Source organism: Macaca fascicularis, chromosome 5 (genome assembly GCF_037993035.2).
Source record: "Macaca fascicularis isolate 582-1 chromosome 5, T2T-MFA8v1.1".
NCBI lineage: Eukaryota > Metazoa > Chordata > Mammalia > Primates > Cercopithecidae > Macaca > Macaca fascicularis.
Genome location: NC_088379.1, coordinates 7,641,641 through 7,659,353, shown reverse-complemented (window position 1 = coordinate 7,659,353; position 17,713 = coordinate 7,641,641). Strand labels below are relative to the sequence as shown.

General features: G+C 44.1%; 1 protein-coding gene across 7 annotated transcripts in view; it reads left to right on the top strand.

The window, feature by feature from the left end:
* Window positions 1-17,713, top strand: part of STK32B (serine/threonine kinase 32B) — a 408,290-nt gene that overhangs the window by 344,546 nt on the left and 46,031 nt on the right. For all 7 annotated transcript variants that reach the window (XM_005554457.5, XM_005554455.5, XM_065544765.2 and 4 more), the window contains one exon: window positions 12,568-12,671. In XM_005554457.5, the coding sequence (XP_005554514.3) occupies window positions 12,568-12,671 (104 nt within the window). The remainder of the gene's footprint in view (window positions 1-12,567; window positions 12,672-17,713) is intronic.

Here is a 17,713-nt window from a genome sequence, read left to right as displayed (position 1 = left end):
GTGGAGTATATGTTCAAGTCACTTGCCCATTAATTTATTGGATTATTTTGGCCAGGCACACTGGCTCATGCCTGCAATCTCAGCACTTAGGGAGGCTGAGGCGGGCAGATCACTTGAGACCAGGATTTCAAGACCAGCCTGGCCAACATGGAGAAACCCTGTCTCTACTAAAAATTACAAAAAATTAACTGGGTGTGGTGGCATGCACCTGTAATCCCACTTACTCAGGAAGCTGAAGCCCAGGAGGCAGAGGTTGCAGTGAGCCAAGATTGCACCACTACAGTCCACCCTGGGCAACAGAGCGAGACTCCATCTAAACAACAAAAAAAAAAAAAAAAAGAAGGAAAGAAAGAAAAAAACATTTACTGGATTATTTTATTTTATTACATTTTGAGAGTTTTAAAATATATCCTGGATAGAATTCCTTTATCAGATGTATATTCTAAAAATATTTTCTCCAAGTCAGTGGCTTGTCTTTCTATTATCTTAAAAGAGTCTTCTTAAATTTATTTTTATTTGACTATTCAAGTGAAGCAGTGGGACTGCTAAAGGAACAAAGAAGTTTGTTACCAGTTGTGATCAATTAGTTATAAACACCACTGTACTTAGATCAATTTAAGAGTCTTTTTTAAAAGCAGAAGTTTTAAGTTATGATGTCAGCTGTAAGGTTTTTGCAGTGCTTCATAAGGTGAAGAAGTTCCCTTCTACTTCCAATTTATTCAGTTTTTTTAAAATCATAAATGCATGTTGAATTTGGTCACATGGCATTTCTAAATCTGTGGAGATAATCCTGTGGTTTCTCTTCTATAGTCTGTTGAAATACTGCTGACTGACTTTGAAATGTTGCACCAGCCTTACCTTCCCAGAAGAAACCCTGTTTGCTCATAACATATCTTTTACATATAATCCTGCAATCAGTGTATTAATATCTTGTTCATGATATTTACATCTAGGTTCTTGAGGAATTTTTGTCCGTAGTTCTATTTTCTTGTAACAACTTGGTGTGGTTGATATTTAGACCACTTATATTTAATGTAATTATTGAGATAATTTTATTTAAATCTACTATCTTGCCTTTTCTTGTATTCGTTTCGTTTGGTCTTTGTTCCTCTTTTTCCTCCTTATTTTGGATTAGTTAATCCTTACTTATGGTCCACTTTAACTTCTCCATTAGCTTAGTATTTATACCTTTTTAAAAAGCAATATACTTCTTCAATTAGTCAGAAAACACCTTAAAATCTGTTACAGCATGTGTAATCTTATAATATACCCAAATTCATTATATTCATCCCTTTTTACTATAAATATATAATTCATAGAATTTATTTTTGCTTTACATAATCAATTATATTTTGTAGTGGTTAAAACTTAAAAAAAAAACTTTACATTTACCTTCTTTTTGCTATTTTCATATTCTTTCTTTGTGTAGCTTCAGTTTTCTAGCAGTTATTATATTCATTCTACCTGGAGGACTTCCTTTAATAATTCTGACTATTAAAATCTACTGGTAATGAATTCTTTCTTCTTTTGGTTTGCTTATATAAGGAAAAGAGTCTTTATTTCCTTACATTGTTACAAGATATTTTAACTAGATACAGAACTCTGGGTTAAGAGGGTGTTTTTTTTTTTTCCTTAGTCACTTCAATATTGCCACTCCATTGCTTCTGATTTGCAGTGTTACTGACAACAAGTCTGCTGTAATTCCTATCCCTGTTCCTCTGTAGGTCATATGCTTTTTTCCTTCAGCTGACTCCAAGATTTTCTCTCTCTCTCTTTGGTTTTAGATATGAGGTACCAAGGCATATTGGATTTTTTTTCTTTTTGATGTTTATTCTGGTTGGTGTTTTCTGAGCTTTTTGGGTATGTGGTTTGATTACTCATCATTTTTAGAAAATTCTTGGTCATTATCTCTGCAAATGTATATATTTTTGACCCATTCTCTCTCTACTCTGTTTCTGGGATTTCAAAAGTGAGATCTTTGATATTTTCCCTCACAATATTTGCATGCTCTCTTCTCCCCATCCCCCACCACACTTTTGTCTCTTAGTGTTTCACTTCAGGCAATTTCTTTTGACCTATCTTCAAGTCTATTGATAAACCTATTGGAAGCATTCTTTATCTCTGGCACTATGTTTTGGCATTTGTTTTTAGCATTTCCATCTGCTTTTATAGTTTCTATCTTTCTGTTGAAATCTCCGTCTGTTAACGCATGCTGTCTACTTTTCCACTAGAGCCTTTGAAATGTTTTAAATTCCTTGTTTGTTAGGTCTGACATCTAGTTCATATCTGAGTAGGATTCTATTGATTTCTTTGTCTCTTCACAATGAGTTTTTGTTTTTTTGTCCTGTGTCCAATAATTTTTTATTAAAACATTTGCATGATATAAAGGAAAATGTTTAGGCCTGGAAATTGACATGTTTCTTTTAATACTTTGCATTTAGTTTTTTTTTTGTTTTTTTGTTTTTTTGTTTTTTTTTTTTTTGAGGAGGTAGCATTGAGTCAATCTAATTAGGAGTTGAGCTCGTCTTGAGTTTTGTTGTTCTGTGGTTATTTTCAAAAGATCAGCTTTAGAGTTTGTTTTCAGTGTGGTTACCAAAGTGTTATCCTCAATGTTCCTGTTCCACCTTTGACTTAGTGTTTCTCTGTGAATCTGTGCCTTAAATAGGGTCTCTCTTTAAGCTCCTGTTCCCTAGCAATAGACTTCTGTTTCTAGTTCCTTGCCACTTGCTGATGTGGCAGGGGGTGGGGAGAGTACATGTCCTCTGCTGCTTTGGTTCAGCCTGTCTTAGGTAGGCTCTGTGTCAATGGGTCTTGGGGATCTTAGGGGTATGTCACATTGATCCTATCTTTCTCCAGCAATAGGAAAACACTAATGGTCTGATCCCAGGATCTTGGCAAGGAAATGAAACTGCATTTGCTAAGGCCCTGAGGCAAAAGAAGCTTGGCCCATGGAACCAAAAGAAAACTAATGTGACCTGAGCAAAGTCAGCAAGAAAGATAACCCTTGAGAGACGTGTAGGGCCAGATTATGTGTTACCTGTGTGCTGCATTATAGCTTTTGGTTTTTTATAGCAAGTTCAAGGGAAAATTTTAAAGAACATTAATTGTCTTGGATAAATAGAGAATTTGGAATCCTTTAAGAGAGTGGTACTGGATAAACTAACTTTTCTATCATCTCATATGCTATTTAGAAGTTCATCTCAAGTTTCACATATTGACTGTAAAATGCGCCGACTCTAATTCTGTGCTTCCAGTTAGAATATCATTTCTCCATGAAAACTTCCAAAAGTCTTTTTTTTTTTAATTTACTAGTTGAATCGGACGCATTTAACATGAAGTATCTTTCTGGCACTGGTGCATCATTTATTTCTGCCCTTTATCAGAGCTTACCTATTTACTCATTAGCCAATTAAGCTTTCTTTCCTCTTCTTCTTCCTATGCATACCTGTGAAATACTAATGGCCAACAGCTGAGCAGTTTCTTGCATACATTAGTGAAATGAGTTTTCTATTGCTAGCAATGTTACTAGCATCTCCCCAAAAAGAAAAATTATCAGACTGATGCAGTGGTTTCATGTTATCTCAAATTAATATGTAAGCGGGTGACACCTGAGTTCATCTGAGTAGCCGAGAGCCAAAGAAATATAAATTACTCCCCAAAGGATTAAGAGAGAGGCCAAGCATGCTACTTATCTCTTCTTTCCACAGCTTCTCAGCCCACTTTAATGCAATGAATTATGGCAGAGCTCTTGAATCATTTGGGGAACATGTACAATATGTGCCTTGATGAGTTGGGCTTCCATTTATGCATTCATTTCATTGTCCATTCAGTAATAATGAATTACTATAACAAAAACTAGCTAACATCTGTTGAGAACTTACTTTATGTCAGTCTCTGAAGTAAATGTGTCACATAAGTTGTCTCATTATGGGGTAAGGGCTATTATATTCCATCGAATCTGAAACTCAAAGTTAAATGCTTGCCCAGTGACAAACAGCCAGCAAAGGTACCCTTTGAGATTCAAAGCCAGGACGCTGTGACTTAAGTTATTTGCCACTATGACACATTAGGCATCTACTTCTAGATCAGCTACGTGCTAATCCTTTGAATCTGGAGCTGACTTAGGCATGTCCCTGCCTTCAGAGAGCTCACCACCCAGTGGGGGAGATGGACATGTATACTATTAATTAAAATAGAGCATGATAAGTGCTGTAAGGAAGAAATGAGCAAAAGTTTAGTGAGAATCTAGGCCATAGATTGATGTATTAGTAATATGCCAGGAGAGAGGGTAAGATGGGAAACAGGAATAGCAAGGGACTTGGTGAAGATCCCATAGTGAAATGTGGTCTGAGTCTCGAAGTATGAATAGGAGTTCATGAGTATGAAAAGCAGGCTAAAGTCATTGATGATTCAAAATATAGTATATCCTATTGTTTGAAGCTGGCACAATGGGTGTAACAAGAATAGTGGCCAAATATGAGGGTGGCTGGGGCCTGCTTTTAGGAAGTTTTTAAACTTTATAGTAAATAGGAAAGTTGTAATGATTTTGAGCAAGTAGTTTAAACATGTGAATAACAACAACAATAATACTAGATACCATTTATTGAGCACTTACCATGTGCTTAATCAACAGATACATAGCCATTTTCTCTTCACAATAAGATTATGTAGCAGACATTGTTATTCCTTCTTGCAGATGAGGAAACTGAGGTACGTATAAGAGGTTAAGCAGCTTACCCAAGGTCATTGTGCCAGTAAACATGGGAGCTGAGGTTCAGTTGCAGGCCTGAGTAATGACCACGTTTGTAATCCCTCTGTTTCACTGATTCTACTACTTAGAAGTCTCTCAGGGGCAGGTGGAGTTGGGATTGAAGAGCCCCAGGCTGGAGACAAGCAAGTGGTTGAGGGAGCAACAATGAGACCAGACACAGATGAAAAAGGACCAGAGTGGAGGATAGAGAGGAGGGTAGAGAGGAAGTTTCTGGAAGGGAAAAATGGTAAGTCTTGGTGACCAATCTAATTATCAAACACAAAGGCTGAAAGAGTCCTAGAGTCCAAGTTGATGCCCAGGTTTCTGACTATGCAGCTGAAAAGACCCTTGTGGCTGAGATTGAGAACTCAGGAGAAGGGGCAGTTCGAGAGCTTAGTTCAGACAGGTTGAGTTGTGCCCATGGGACCGTAGGTGGAAGTGTCCAGTGGGTGTTGGCTACCCAGATCTGGCCATCCTGCCAGCCAGGATGTGCAAGCTGGAGACATGGTCTTGCCTTGAAGAAAGTATCAATGGGTAGGAGACTTGGGTTCTAGTCCCAGCTGGGCCAGAAGTCATTTAACTCCTCCATTCGGCCTTGGCCTCCTTGTCCATAACATTTAAGGGAGGAAGGAAATTACCTTGAAGGCCCTGTCTAAGCCAAAATTTAGTAATTCTGTGTTCCCAGTCAAGAAGAGAGCAAACACCTGTGGAAACAGATCCTGGAAGGCTGTCAGCTTGCAGGCTAGATGTTGAATAGCATTTCACACTCCACTGCAGATATCAAAACCTTCAGCAATATTCACAGAGCTCACTGCAGCAGGCTAATAATTATACTTTAGGAGGTGATTGTATGCTTTTCGTATTTTTAGTCTAATGAGGAAGTAAACTCTGTGTGGTTAGTGAGGGGGCAAATCCCACCACATGCGCATCTACATTTCTAAGAGAAAGAAAGGCGATCTCTCATTTCACACCCCATGTTCCTGCTTTTCTAGAAGGCCCATTATATGATGCCCTAATGCTCCTTGGCATCAAAACTCACTTTTCATTTCAAACTTTCATTGGCAGAATTGCCTCAACCACTGGTAGAGATGGTTAGCAGGAGGTGAGGCTGATCTTTCCAGGCCATTGCAGGGCAGCCAGAGTTCCCTGGTGCCCAGTGTCCACCCAGTGTATTTTGGACTCACAAGAATCCATAGAGCATGCACCATGCACCCCATGCAGTGAAAGCTAGTGGGCAAGAAAGCAGGCACTGTCAGGGAATGTGAATCAAGATCCAGTTTCAAGAGGATTTTAAATCACTTTTATTAATAGCAAAACCACATTTATTATCCTCCTTTTATCTGCTAATTCAATTGGAACCAAAACGAATAGATGACTAATTCAGTTGCAACCAAAACTAAGAGAGTTTATGAACATCAGGACATTTTGGAATATGAAACATAGAGAGTATATGCTATATGTGTGCACGTACATGGATAGATATGATTTTTATATGCAGCATGTTTATAAAGATGGCATAATTGCTGGAAAATGTATGGCCTTTGAAGGAGACAGAACTAGGTTGTCATCATTCTGGTTGATCTTGGGGAATGGAACTGGGTTCAAATAAGCCTCGGTAGCTGTGTCACCTCAGGTGTGGTACTTACTGCCTCCAAGCCTTGGCTTCCCGAAATGGAGGTAGTACTGACCTGACAAGGTCCTTGTGAGATAAAATGAGATAACGCATGGACGCTCAGCACAGTCCCTAGCATCTAGAAGTGCTCGCCAAGGTTAGCTTTTCCAAGACATGAATAGCATATGTAAAGAATTAAGAAGAGCTTCAGGCACATAGGAGGCTCAATAAATTGCCACATTACTATTGCAACTATTGGCATTGTCAGTAAAGCCACTATTCATAGTAATAGTGGAACAGCTGTGTTGAGCCCTGGCCTTAAAGTCATAAGACTGACATTCCGGTGTGGGCTCCTTCACTCATTATCTCCATGACCCTGAACATACCCCCTAATCTCTGTGGGCCTTGGTTTCTTCATCCGTGGCCTATGCTTCAAGGATGAAAAGACTGACATGTGAAGGAACCTGTTCCTCACAAAGCCCTGCACAAATGCTATGGACATGATGGCAGTTACAGTTGGCATTTCCAATGGCTGATAAATAGATTCAGGGTTGGCCATTCCCCTTACCAAAGCATTGGAAGAAGTTTTAGTTGTCGTTGTTGTTGTTGTTTCGTGGAAGGCCTTGGGGAATTTTATTCATCCATAATCCAAGCAGGTGTAACTAGGTCTTGGACCCTGGACAACCTTTCTGGGCATAGCTACACCCTCCCCCAATTATCTGCTTGGTTTGTTGTTTGCTGCCCCTAGAGCTGCCTTTATCACACAGGTGCCCCAGGGGGTCCTCAGTCCCGGCCTTTTCTGTGTCATCCCAGAGCAACTGGCTCCTTCCTCTGCAAGAACCCTGAGCAGCAGCTCAAAGCCTATGTTGTTGTGAAGATGAATCAGTACTCTTAAAACAAGACTTTGCACAGAGCAGATGCTCCTTAAACATTAACTCTTTTAATTAGCAGGATGTAAAGATCTTAGACAGTGCTTGGCACGCAACAAGGGCAATAGAAGTGTTTGCTATTTTTATTATGACCGTTTATTTATTTAGTCAGTCAACAGATTTTTCCTTTGTATCTTCTTGGTACCAGGCAAGGGATGAGGCACCAGAGAGAACAAGACAGTCTCTGCCCTCAAGGAGCTTGCAGTCAAGAGAAAAGGGAGACAGATAAGCAAAAATGCATGAGGAGATGAAGAGCATGGGGGAAACGAGGAAGCCCCTATCTGGCTTGGGTAGGGGGGAGACGGCAAGGAAGTGATAACAGCAGAGACTTATTCTGAGGAGTCCACTGTATCTGTGAAGATCCTTGTCTGGCACATGGTAGGTTCCTGGAGGATGTAACCCTAGGGCTGCACCTTCTGTGATCTGGGAAAGAGTGGCAGGACCAGAGACAGAGAGAGGGTGTTCCAGGAACAGCACTCAGCATGGAGCCAGGCAAACGAGGCAGCACAAGACAGCTTGGGGCCTCCGTGCTGGGCTGTGGATTTGAACTACCCTCTGGGCCAGACTGGTCCCCAGCCCCTAGTACTTTGTGTTCCGCCAAAAATTAAAACTAGGAAAGATTCCAGGATCAAGTCAAATACATTTCCAAGCCATGCCTGCTATTGAGTTGGGCCTCTGTGAACATCACCAAAGCACATCAGCACACGAAAGGCTCCAAGGATGATGATAGAACACAACAATATTGATGTCATAATCCCTGTGCCACCAAAATGATGTCATTGGCTGCTCAGAATCCCAGCACTTAGACGCGAGAGAACTACACAGGTTTAGAGCTGGAAGGACATGGAGCCAGTGGCATTGCAAGCAACACAGTTTATGAAACAGCCACCGTGATGGGAAGATCTTTTAGTAGGGAATACCATCATCTGTGGCATGTCAGAAAACTGACTCCCCGGTCAGCAGTGAGAAGGACAGATTGGAGGAGTCTCAGGGGCCAGAGGACCAGCTTGGAAGCTATGCTGGTCCTAGGGTACTAGAAGGGAAAGCAAGCATCAGAACATAAGCAGCATGTGAGCAAAGGCGAAGAAGGGAGGGTACACACGTGATTAGGAGGTAGAATCATGCAGACTTGGTGAGGAAGGGAGGGTACACACGCGATTAGGAGGTAGAGTCATGCACACGTGGCGAGGAAGGGAGGGTACACACGCGATTAGGAGGTAGAACCATGCAGACGTGGCGAGGAAGGGAGGGTACACACGCGATTAGGAGGTAGAGTCATGCAGACTTGGCGAGGAAGGGAGGGCACACACGCGATTAGGAGGTAGAATCATACAGACTTGGCAGCTGAGTATCACTGTGACAGTCATGGGAATTCCCTGAACCTCGGAGTCAGGACCAAGAATTCTAGACTTGACTTCAGAGGCACTACTGGGTGGTTGAGGCAAGCCCCTCTTCCTCCTCGGGTCCAGTGTCCGGTTCTAACAAGGACATGTGTGAACACGATGAGTTTCACAGGACCCTTCGGCCCTGCGATGCTGGCATCTCGAGATGCTGTGAGCTGTTTCCACCTCTGATGCAGACATCAGTGAGCCAGACAAGCCCTATGGCATCAGGGTGAAAGAGCCAGTCCACACATTTATTAAGTGCCTTCTGTATACTGGGCTAAGCACCAGGCCCTGGGAGGGAAGGAAGGAGGGTGGAAGGGTGTACCAGGGCACCAATCCCCGGGTAACTCAATTACTTCTGTCAGTTACCCAGAACAGGGGAAGGGTCCCTGAAGTCAGAAAACCAAGAGGTGCTAATCCCAGCTCTGCTATGCTAGCTGGGTGACCTTGGCAAGTTCCTTACCCCTTGTATTCATTTCTTGTGGCTGCAAAACAAATTACTACCGAGTGGCCTGAAACAATGGAAATTCATTTTCCCACAGTTGTGGAGGCTGAAAGTCCAATATCAAGGGGCCAGCAGGGCCATGTGCCCCTCGGAAGACCCCACAGGAGGATTCTTCTGCCTCTTTCAGCTTCCAGGAGCTCCAGGCCTTCCTGGGCTTGTGGCCGCATGGCTCCTATCTGCCTTTGTCTTCACATGGCCATCTTCTCTGTGTCTCAGGTCTTTCTTTTCTCTTATAAAGACATCAGTCGTTGGAGTTAAGGCCCAATCTAAATCCAGGATGATTTTATCTTGAGATACTTGATTACATTTACAAAGACCTTATTTTCAAATATGGCCCTATTCACGGGTCCCAGGAGTTAGGACTTGAACATAGCTTTTAGCGGGCAATGATTTGGCCCACTACACCTCCAAATGCCTCTGCCTCCTCATCAGAAAAATGAAGATCATCGTAGCGTTTATCCTGTTGGGTGGCTGGGGGAGAACTAAAGAGGTAATACACATGTAATCCTTAACATGGCAGCTGGTAAATCATGGTTGCTGTTGTTCAGATATGTGGCTCACACCTGTCCTTCTAGCTCTAAACCTGTATAGTTCTCTCGCGTCTAAGTGCTGGGATTCTGAGCAGCCAGTGACATCATTCTGGTGGCACAGGGATTATGACATCAGTATTGTTGTGTTCTATCATCAGCTCCAAGTGTGTATGTGGGGCAGGGGGAGGGAATGTTACCCTCTCTAGGACTGCAGACATCTGTCGCTTGACTGGGCATGACAGCCAGGACAGGATCACTCTGCTGCTGCTTCTATCCTGAGTTCTAAACGGACTTGGGGCTGCCAGGTGTGACAAGGATTGATGGGGAACATCTCAGCACACACAGCCATTCTGCACTGCTGGGTGCACCCTGCGCTATTGGAGCTTGTGGGCTGGGCCAGCAGCTGTCAAGGCCCTGGGAACACACAGACAAGCATGACGGGACTCCTTCTCTCTTGAGCCCTCAGGATTGAGAACAGGAACAGGCACACACAACGGTGCAGGGAAGGAAGTCCCTGTAGGCTCAAGCTCAGCTTCGGGCTCAGTGGTAGGATCCAGGTGGGATTCAGAATAACACAGCACAATGCCCAGCATGTACTAGGAAAGCATTCAATATTCACTCATCCAATGCTTAATGAACAAGTGTGATCACTGACTTTGGAGACAGGATGATCTATCATTGATAGGAAGAGGCAGACAAAAAGATGCTGAAGATACAAAACACACAGAATTTGGAGACTGATCGTTCATGAGGCTAAGGAGGATGGCATTTAGGAGGGTTCCCAGATTTCTGCTTTGGGTAACTATGGACGATGGGGAGGCATGGCAGAGGAAGCAGAGGTTGGAGTGATGATTCGACTGTTAGTAATGCCTGATGTTCATGGAGCACTCACTACGGGCCAGGCATCCTGCTAAACTCTTGGTATAGATTATCTTATTTAATCTACTTAATCCTCACAACAGCCCAATGAATAAACCATTATTATTATCTACATTCTACACAACTGAGGCAAAGAGAAGGTACGTAGCTTATTACTAACGAGCAACTCCAGCAGCACCGGCAGTCTTCCTGTTTCCCAGGGTATGATGTCAGTTCCTTTTTAAGGGCCAAATCTAAGGGGCATGTTCTCGAATTCCCAGTTGCACCATTCTACCATGTGGCACTAAGTATGTAGTTTGTACCGAACGAAATGTTGAGACAAGTCTTACTTCAAACAGGAATTCAGCAGACCTGTAACGTGTGCATCTCAGCTTTGCATTTCCTGACTGTGTGACCTCTTCATACTGCTGGCCCTCTCTGAACCTTCCCTTAAAACATGTCCCCAGAGGCTGTTGTGAAGAGAAAAGGAGAGCCCATGGGTGAAAGTGCACTTAGAAAATGTGAACCAAATGGAGAATATCACCAGGGGGCAGCTAGAAAGTGGCTGCTGGTCAGATTCAAGTGTGAAGCTGCCCAGCCAGCGCCCCCAGGTCAACTCATCCTGGATCTTCTTTCCATGCCGAGTGAATGCCCATCTAGAAACTGAGTTGAGACAGTTTTAATCACAACAGGTTGTGACTCCCCAGGGCAGATTTCGGCTGCTCTGACAACTGTAAAATGGAATTATTCCTGCAAATTAATTTACTAGAAATAATCAACAGTTCACAAAATGTTCCTGGAAGCCCACATGGACAATTAGACCCTACAATGCACTCCTGGCCTAGTGAGGTGGGGGTGAGGCACTGAGATCAACCCACCACTCAGCCCCTTGGAGAGTGATCAGGGACAAAGACCCCAGGACAAATGCAGTACCCTGAAGAAGAAGGGTCCACCACTCTTGGGCCTCCATCACCTTCACTGTACTTTTTCTATTGAGGTGAAATTCACATAAGATAAAATTAGCTATTTTAAAGTGAAAACTCAGTAGCATTTAGTACATTCACAGTGTTATATGACCACCACCTCTTTCTTGTTCCAGCCCATTTGTTTTCACCCCCAAAGGAAAAGCAGTACCCATGAAACAGGTGCTCCCACCTTCCCCTCACCACCCACAGCCCTTAGCAACCTCCAGTCCGCTTTCTGTCTTGCGGATTTACCCACTGTGGGTATTTCATGTTAGATGCCACCTATGCTAAAACAGAGTTGTCCCTGAGATAGGCCCCAGGCACAGAGAGCTCTAAGTGTTCATTTATCAAGGTTCTCAGCCCCTTGGGGGCTCTGTTCCTCTTCTTCACTCTGGGTTTACCCCACCAGTTCTCCCAGTGAACATGCTCCACCAGTCCACCCCCTCCAGGGACATGTCTTCACTTTCACCAAGCCCTTCCGTGCCCCCTCAGGGCGTCCCATCTGCATTCCACCCGGCAGTGTCACTCCAGAGCCTCCGGTGATGCCTGTAACTTGTTCTCAGGCAGTTCATGGCTTACTGAGGGTGTAAACCATGTGGCATAGTGAAAAAAGTACAGGTTTTACTGTCCAAAAAAGCTAGATTTCTGGCCGGATGTGGTGACTCACGCCTGTAATCCCAGCACTTTGGGAGGCTAAGGTGGGCGGATCACCTGAGGTCAAGAGTTCGAGACCAGCCTGGCCAACGTGGTGAAACCTCATCCCTACTAAAAATCTCAAAATTAGCCAGGCGTGGTGGCAGGTGCGCGTAATCTCAGCTATCGGGAGGCTGAGGAAGGAGAATCACTTGAACTCGGGAGGTAGAGGTTGCAATGAGCTGAGATCGCGCCACTGCATTCCAGCCTGGGCGGCAGAGTAAAACTCTGTCTCCAAAAAAAAAAAAGAAGCTCGATTTCTCTCTTTGTCCCCTCTCTAAGGGGTGGTGGCCATAAACTGGGATACACAATGATGTTCTGTTTGTCCTCTCGTTGACAGCCCCAGAAGTATTCCAGGTGTACATGGACGGAGGCCCCGGATACTCGTACCCTGTCGACTGGTGGTCCCTGGGCGTCACAGCCTATGAGCTGCTGCGGGGCTGGGTAAGACAGGCGCCTGTGTGGTGCACACCAGGGGCTATGCAGTGGGGGCTCAAGTTGTTCCTGGGCAGGTGGAGTTGACAGGGCACGCGGTGCAGGAAGGAGAACTGGTGGAAGAGTCACTGCCCCCCAGGTTTCAGTCCTGATGCCTGTGTGCCGCCTATGAACGCCCTGAGCTTCTGGTCCAACCCCCTCATTGTACAGATGGGAAAGAGGCATCCAGAGGGGGAGGGTCTTACACAAAGGCCCACAGCGGATCAGTGACAGGTCAAACATCAAAGCGCCTTGGCCTCGTCGTTTCAAACACTGTCCCCTTTGAACCCACAACACAAGGTCTCCATGTCTGATTTTCTAGCTGATTGGAAAATCTTGAAGGGTGAAGACTATGCTTCTTTTTTCTCTTTGTTTGTTTTACATCTTCCCTGAATATGTAACTCAGTGTCCTATAAAAATGAGACATTCAGTATGTATTTGTATTTTATTACATTTACATTTACTAGCTGAAGATGATTAATGGGACTATTTGGCGGCGGTAATAACACATACTTTTATTTGAGCAGAAAGTATTATGTCTTGGCTGGACGCAGTGGCTCAGCACTGTAATCCCAGCACTTTGGGAGGCTGAGGTGGGAGGATTGCTTGAGCCCAGGAATTTGAGACCAGCCCGGCAAACATAGGGAGATTCCATCTCTACAAATAATAATAATTAAAAAAAAAATAACCGAGCATGGTGGCACTCGCCTGTAGTCTCAGCTACTTGGGAGGCTGAGGCAGGAGGATCACCTGAGCCTGGGAGGTCAAGGCTGCAGTGAGCCATGATGGCACCACTGCACTCTAGCCTTGGTGACAGAATGAGGCCCTGTCTCAAAAAAAGAAAGTATTTTGACTAAAATTAATTTTGAGGTGTTATTTGTTTGCACAAGTATCATTTGAAAAGGATGTCACTTCACCATGTCTCAGGACCATGGTTTCCTCATTGGTACAATGGGAATCATAATATCCTTTCTGTCTATTTAGCGGAGCTGGAGTTTTAGGATTCTTGGGTTCCTGGACTGTGGGAGACATGGTTTGCCTGAGACTCGTCTCCACAGCACCAGTGCCCAGCACAGAGCTGACAGAGGCAAAGAGCGAGATTCTCCCACCAACTACGATTTTAATGTTGTTTCAGTCATTTGCATACATGCATATTCATGTATATAGAAGGTTCCTTCCTTGAGGGCATTGTGGATATCCCATTGCATGGTTATAATGGATGTTGAATGAATGTTTGTTGAATGAATGAATGAATGAGTGATGAGAGCAGTTTGTACACCATGAACACTGTGAGCGCAAGTAAGTATTACTTATCACCCCGTAGTCCGGCAACAATTTTCTGCTCTTGATCTCAATTATTTCCCCTAAATTCCTCAAAAACATAATTACTATACATTGCATTCTTAGAATGCAAAGAAAATATGAGCTTGTTGACTGAATGAAAAGAATTAATGTCCCACAGGTTTACTGTGAGCTGCTGCGGGGCTGTGTAAGACGGGTGCCTGTGTGGTGTTCCTGCTTGGTTCATTTCTTGTCAGCTGTTTCCTTTGATATATATGCTCAGAGGAGGAATATGAGGGTGGAACCAGAGCACACAGGCATCCGCCAGAGGCTGTTAATCTCATGTAATCAATCACAGCAATGACCTTGGCGAGCAGTTGCCCTAAACGTGACTGGCCTCCTGCCAACAGAAAGGATATTCGCAGTCATTCCTCATGGGTCTGTGCAATCAAAGATGATAGCTTGGCAAAAAGCCCCAAGGATGGAGTGGTCCCTGCTGATTCACAAATAAACTATTTTATTTTTTAATTCTTCTGAGTTTTCTGCTTAAAGATCCAGATGCTCTTTTTAAGGACGATGCTTCTTGGAAGAGGAAGCAGCAAATGATGGGGCATCCAGGCCTTTGACATGGCAACAAAGTAATGGAATGAAAGAACACCACCTGTCATGTACTACTGTAAATCTTTCTCCCAGATATTCCTGACGGGCTTCTTCTTTGACCCAAAAGACAAAAAGTTTATGCAAATAATTTATTCTCTGTTTTTCATACTGGAAACAGTTGATTTAGTCAAAAAGCTGTGCTGAAAAACACTCGTATTTATCCATGGACGATGTAAATTTAGGAGTTACCCCCAACTCTTGCAATTCCTCAGTAATGTCAGTGACAATATCCTTGGGTAGGATCCAGGAAGCTCCTTACGTCCAAAAGAGGAAAGAAAGTCACAGTGGAGGCCGGGCGCGGTGGCTCACATCTGTAATCCCAGCACTTTGGGAGGCCGAGGAGGGCAATCACCTGAGGTCAGAGCTCGAGACTAGTCTTGTCAAGATGGTGAAACCCCGCCTCTACTAAAAATACAAAAAAAAATTAGCCTGGCATGGTGGTGAGTGCCTGTAATCGCAGCTACTTGGGAGGCTGAGGCAGGAGAATCGCTTGAACCTGGGAGGTGGAGGTTGCAGTGAGCCAAGATCGCGCCACTGTACTCCAGCCTGGGTGTGACAGAGCAAGACTCTGTCTCAAATAAAAAGGTCATAGTGGGAATTCCCAATATTGTTCTAGGATCTTAAAGTTGGAACGCATTGAAAATAATGGGTGGAAAACTGGTACTATGGCTTGTTGGCCAGGGATCCAGAAAAACAGCTGTTTCTCCTCACAAGGAGCCAAGCACTCTTTATGGACAGCAGAGGGGCCAAGTCCCATTGGCAGGTTTGAGACCACAGTGCAGAGCAGGGTTCTCCAACCCTGGGGGCTGGGTACCGGTCTGTGACCTATTAGGAACTGGCCGCACAGCAAAGCAGGGAGTGAAGGTGAATAGCAGGTGAGCCAGGGAAGCTTCATCTGTATTTAGAGCCACTCCCCATCACTCACATCACCACCTGAGCTCCACCTCCTGTCCGGTCAGCGGTGGCATTAGACTCTCATAGGAGCACAAACTCTCTTGTGGACTGCACATGCGAGAGATCTAGGGTGCGTGCTCCTTATGAGAATCTAATGCCTGATGATCTGTCACTGTCTCCCATCACACCCAGTTGCGACTGCCTAGTTGTAGGAAAACAAGCTCAGGGCTCCCACTGATTCTACATTATGGTGAGTTGTATCATTATTTCATTATATATTACAATATAATAATAATAGAAATAAAGCGTACAATAAATGTTATGCACTTGGATCATCCTGAAACCATCCCCCCAACCCTAGTCCGTGGAAAAACTGTCTTACACAAAACCAGTCCCTGGTGCCAAAAACGCTGGGAATCACTGATGCAGAGAACCCTGTGCTTTTGGTTGGAGCTTGTAGGCTGGACAGGAGACATAAGTAGGATCCAACTTCTCTCTGAGCCAAACTAGAATCTTAGCTCTTACCCTGGCAGGCCTGCTGAGTGAAAGAAAAAGGCCCAAGTAGGTGCCACTCGTCAGAATTCTTTTTGGTGCCCTAGTCACCCTGGCATTCTGACTACTGCCTCTCCAGAGAACACTATGGAAAGTGATATGAGGAGATCTCCCTTCCCCTGACCATATCCACAGAGAAGAGATGGACAGACCTTTAGCCAGCCATTGTCCCAACAAACCTCAAAGTCTCTCCGACAGGTGAGCACCCATCTGTTCATTGATTATCCTCAGGATCCAGGGGGCGCCGTACTGCCAGAAAGAATCTTTTTCACTCTTGGACAGCTCTAATGGCTAGAATTTTTTTTCCCCTTAACTCAGTCAAAAGCTGCTTCCTTATAATAGAGAAAAATAATCTTAAGGGAATCTCACAGGTTCAAACCCTGGCTCTAACCAGGTACCCCATCTGGGATCCTAAGCAACTCTTTTAAACAGACCGAATATTCAGAATCCTTTTGTGTTAACAAGAAGAAATTAGTAATTATATCTACCCAATAGGATTGCTTTGAGAATTAAATGATTTTGATTATGTTAGTTACCCAGCTCCTTGACTGATGAATGGCTGGCACTCAGGAAACATCCCCCTAGGACTTCTACCCTGGAAGGACCTGCTGGAAAGCCTGTGTCCTTCCCAATTTAGCGTCTTTCAAGCACTAGAGGCAGGCACTGAGAGCAGAGGCTGGATCACACCTGCTTACTGACCATTAGCAAGTAAGGCCAATGGGCTTCATGAGCAGAGATGGGTTCCCATCCACACTCTGTGCTTCTTGGTGCTGTGATTTGGGCTAAGTCACTTACCTCATCTGATCCCTGACTTCCTCATTTATAAAAGAAGGTTTATCAGGCCCACCTGCAGGATCAGTGTGAGATTACATGAGAAAATGTGGTCAGGGCATAGGCGGTGTCTGGCACATAGGAGACATGCTGATTATTATGCAAGTAAGTAAATACACACACAGCAATGATTCCACAAGACTGGTAGATGCAGGTGAAGTTCTGCTGACCTAGGTTTAGAGGAGCAGGGGAGAATTTCAGAGGGAGGAGACATTGAAGTTTGGTCACATATGAATGGTTGGAAGGAATAGTGTGAGCTCAGGTAGAGAAGTGGAAGCTAGGGCTGATTCGACAAACATTTTGGCCTACCCACTGGTCAGAAGGATAGTGAGGAGACGTCTGTAAAGGACCTGTGGCCAGCTGGAGGCATTTGGCTTTACTGTGTAGGTAGTGTGGTACTATCCATGGTACCTAAGCAGGGAAGTGACAGCACCGTGGTCATATTATACATAGAACCATATGTGTCTGGGTTCAAATCCTGACTTTGCCACCTAGACTCTCAGTGATCTTCAGTGAGCCTGTTTCTTATCTATAAAATGGGGAGAATAGTAGTACATGGCACAGGTTTCTCCACCTCGGCACTATGGACATTTGAGGCCAGATCATTCTTTGTGGTGCGGGGCTGTCCTGTGCATTGTTAAGATGTTCAGCAATATCACTGGCCTCCACCCATCAGATGCCAGCAGAACTCCCCACCCAGTTATGACAACCCAAAATGACTCCAAACATTGCCAGATATCCCCTGGGGGACAGTTGTCCCTGATTGAGAACCACAGCCATAGAACAACCAGGAG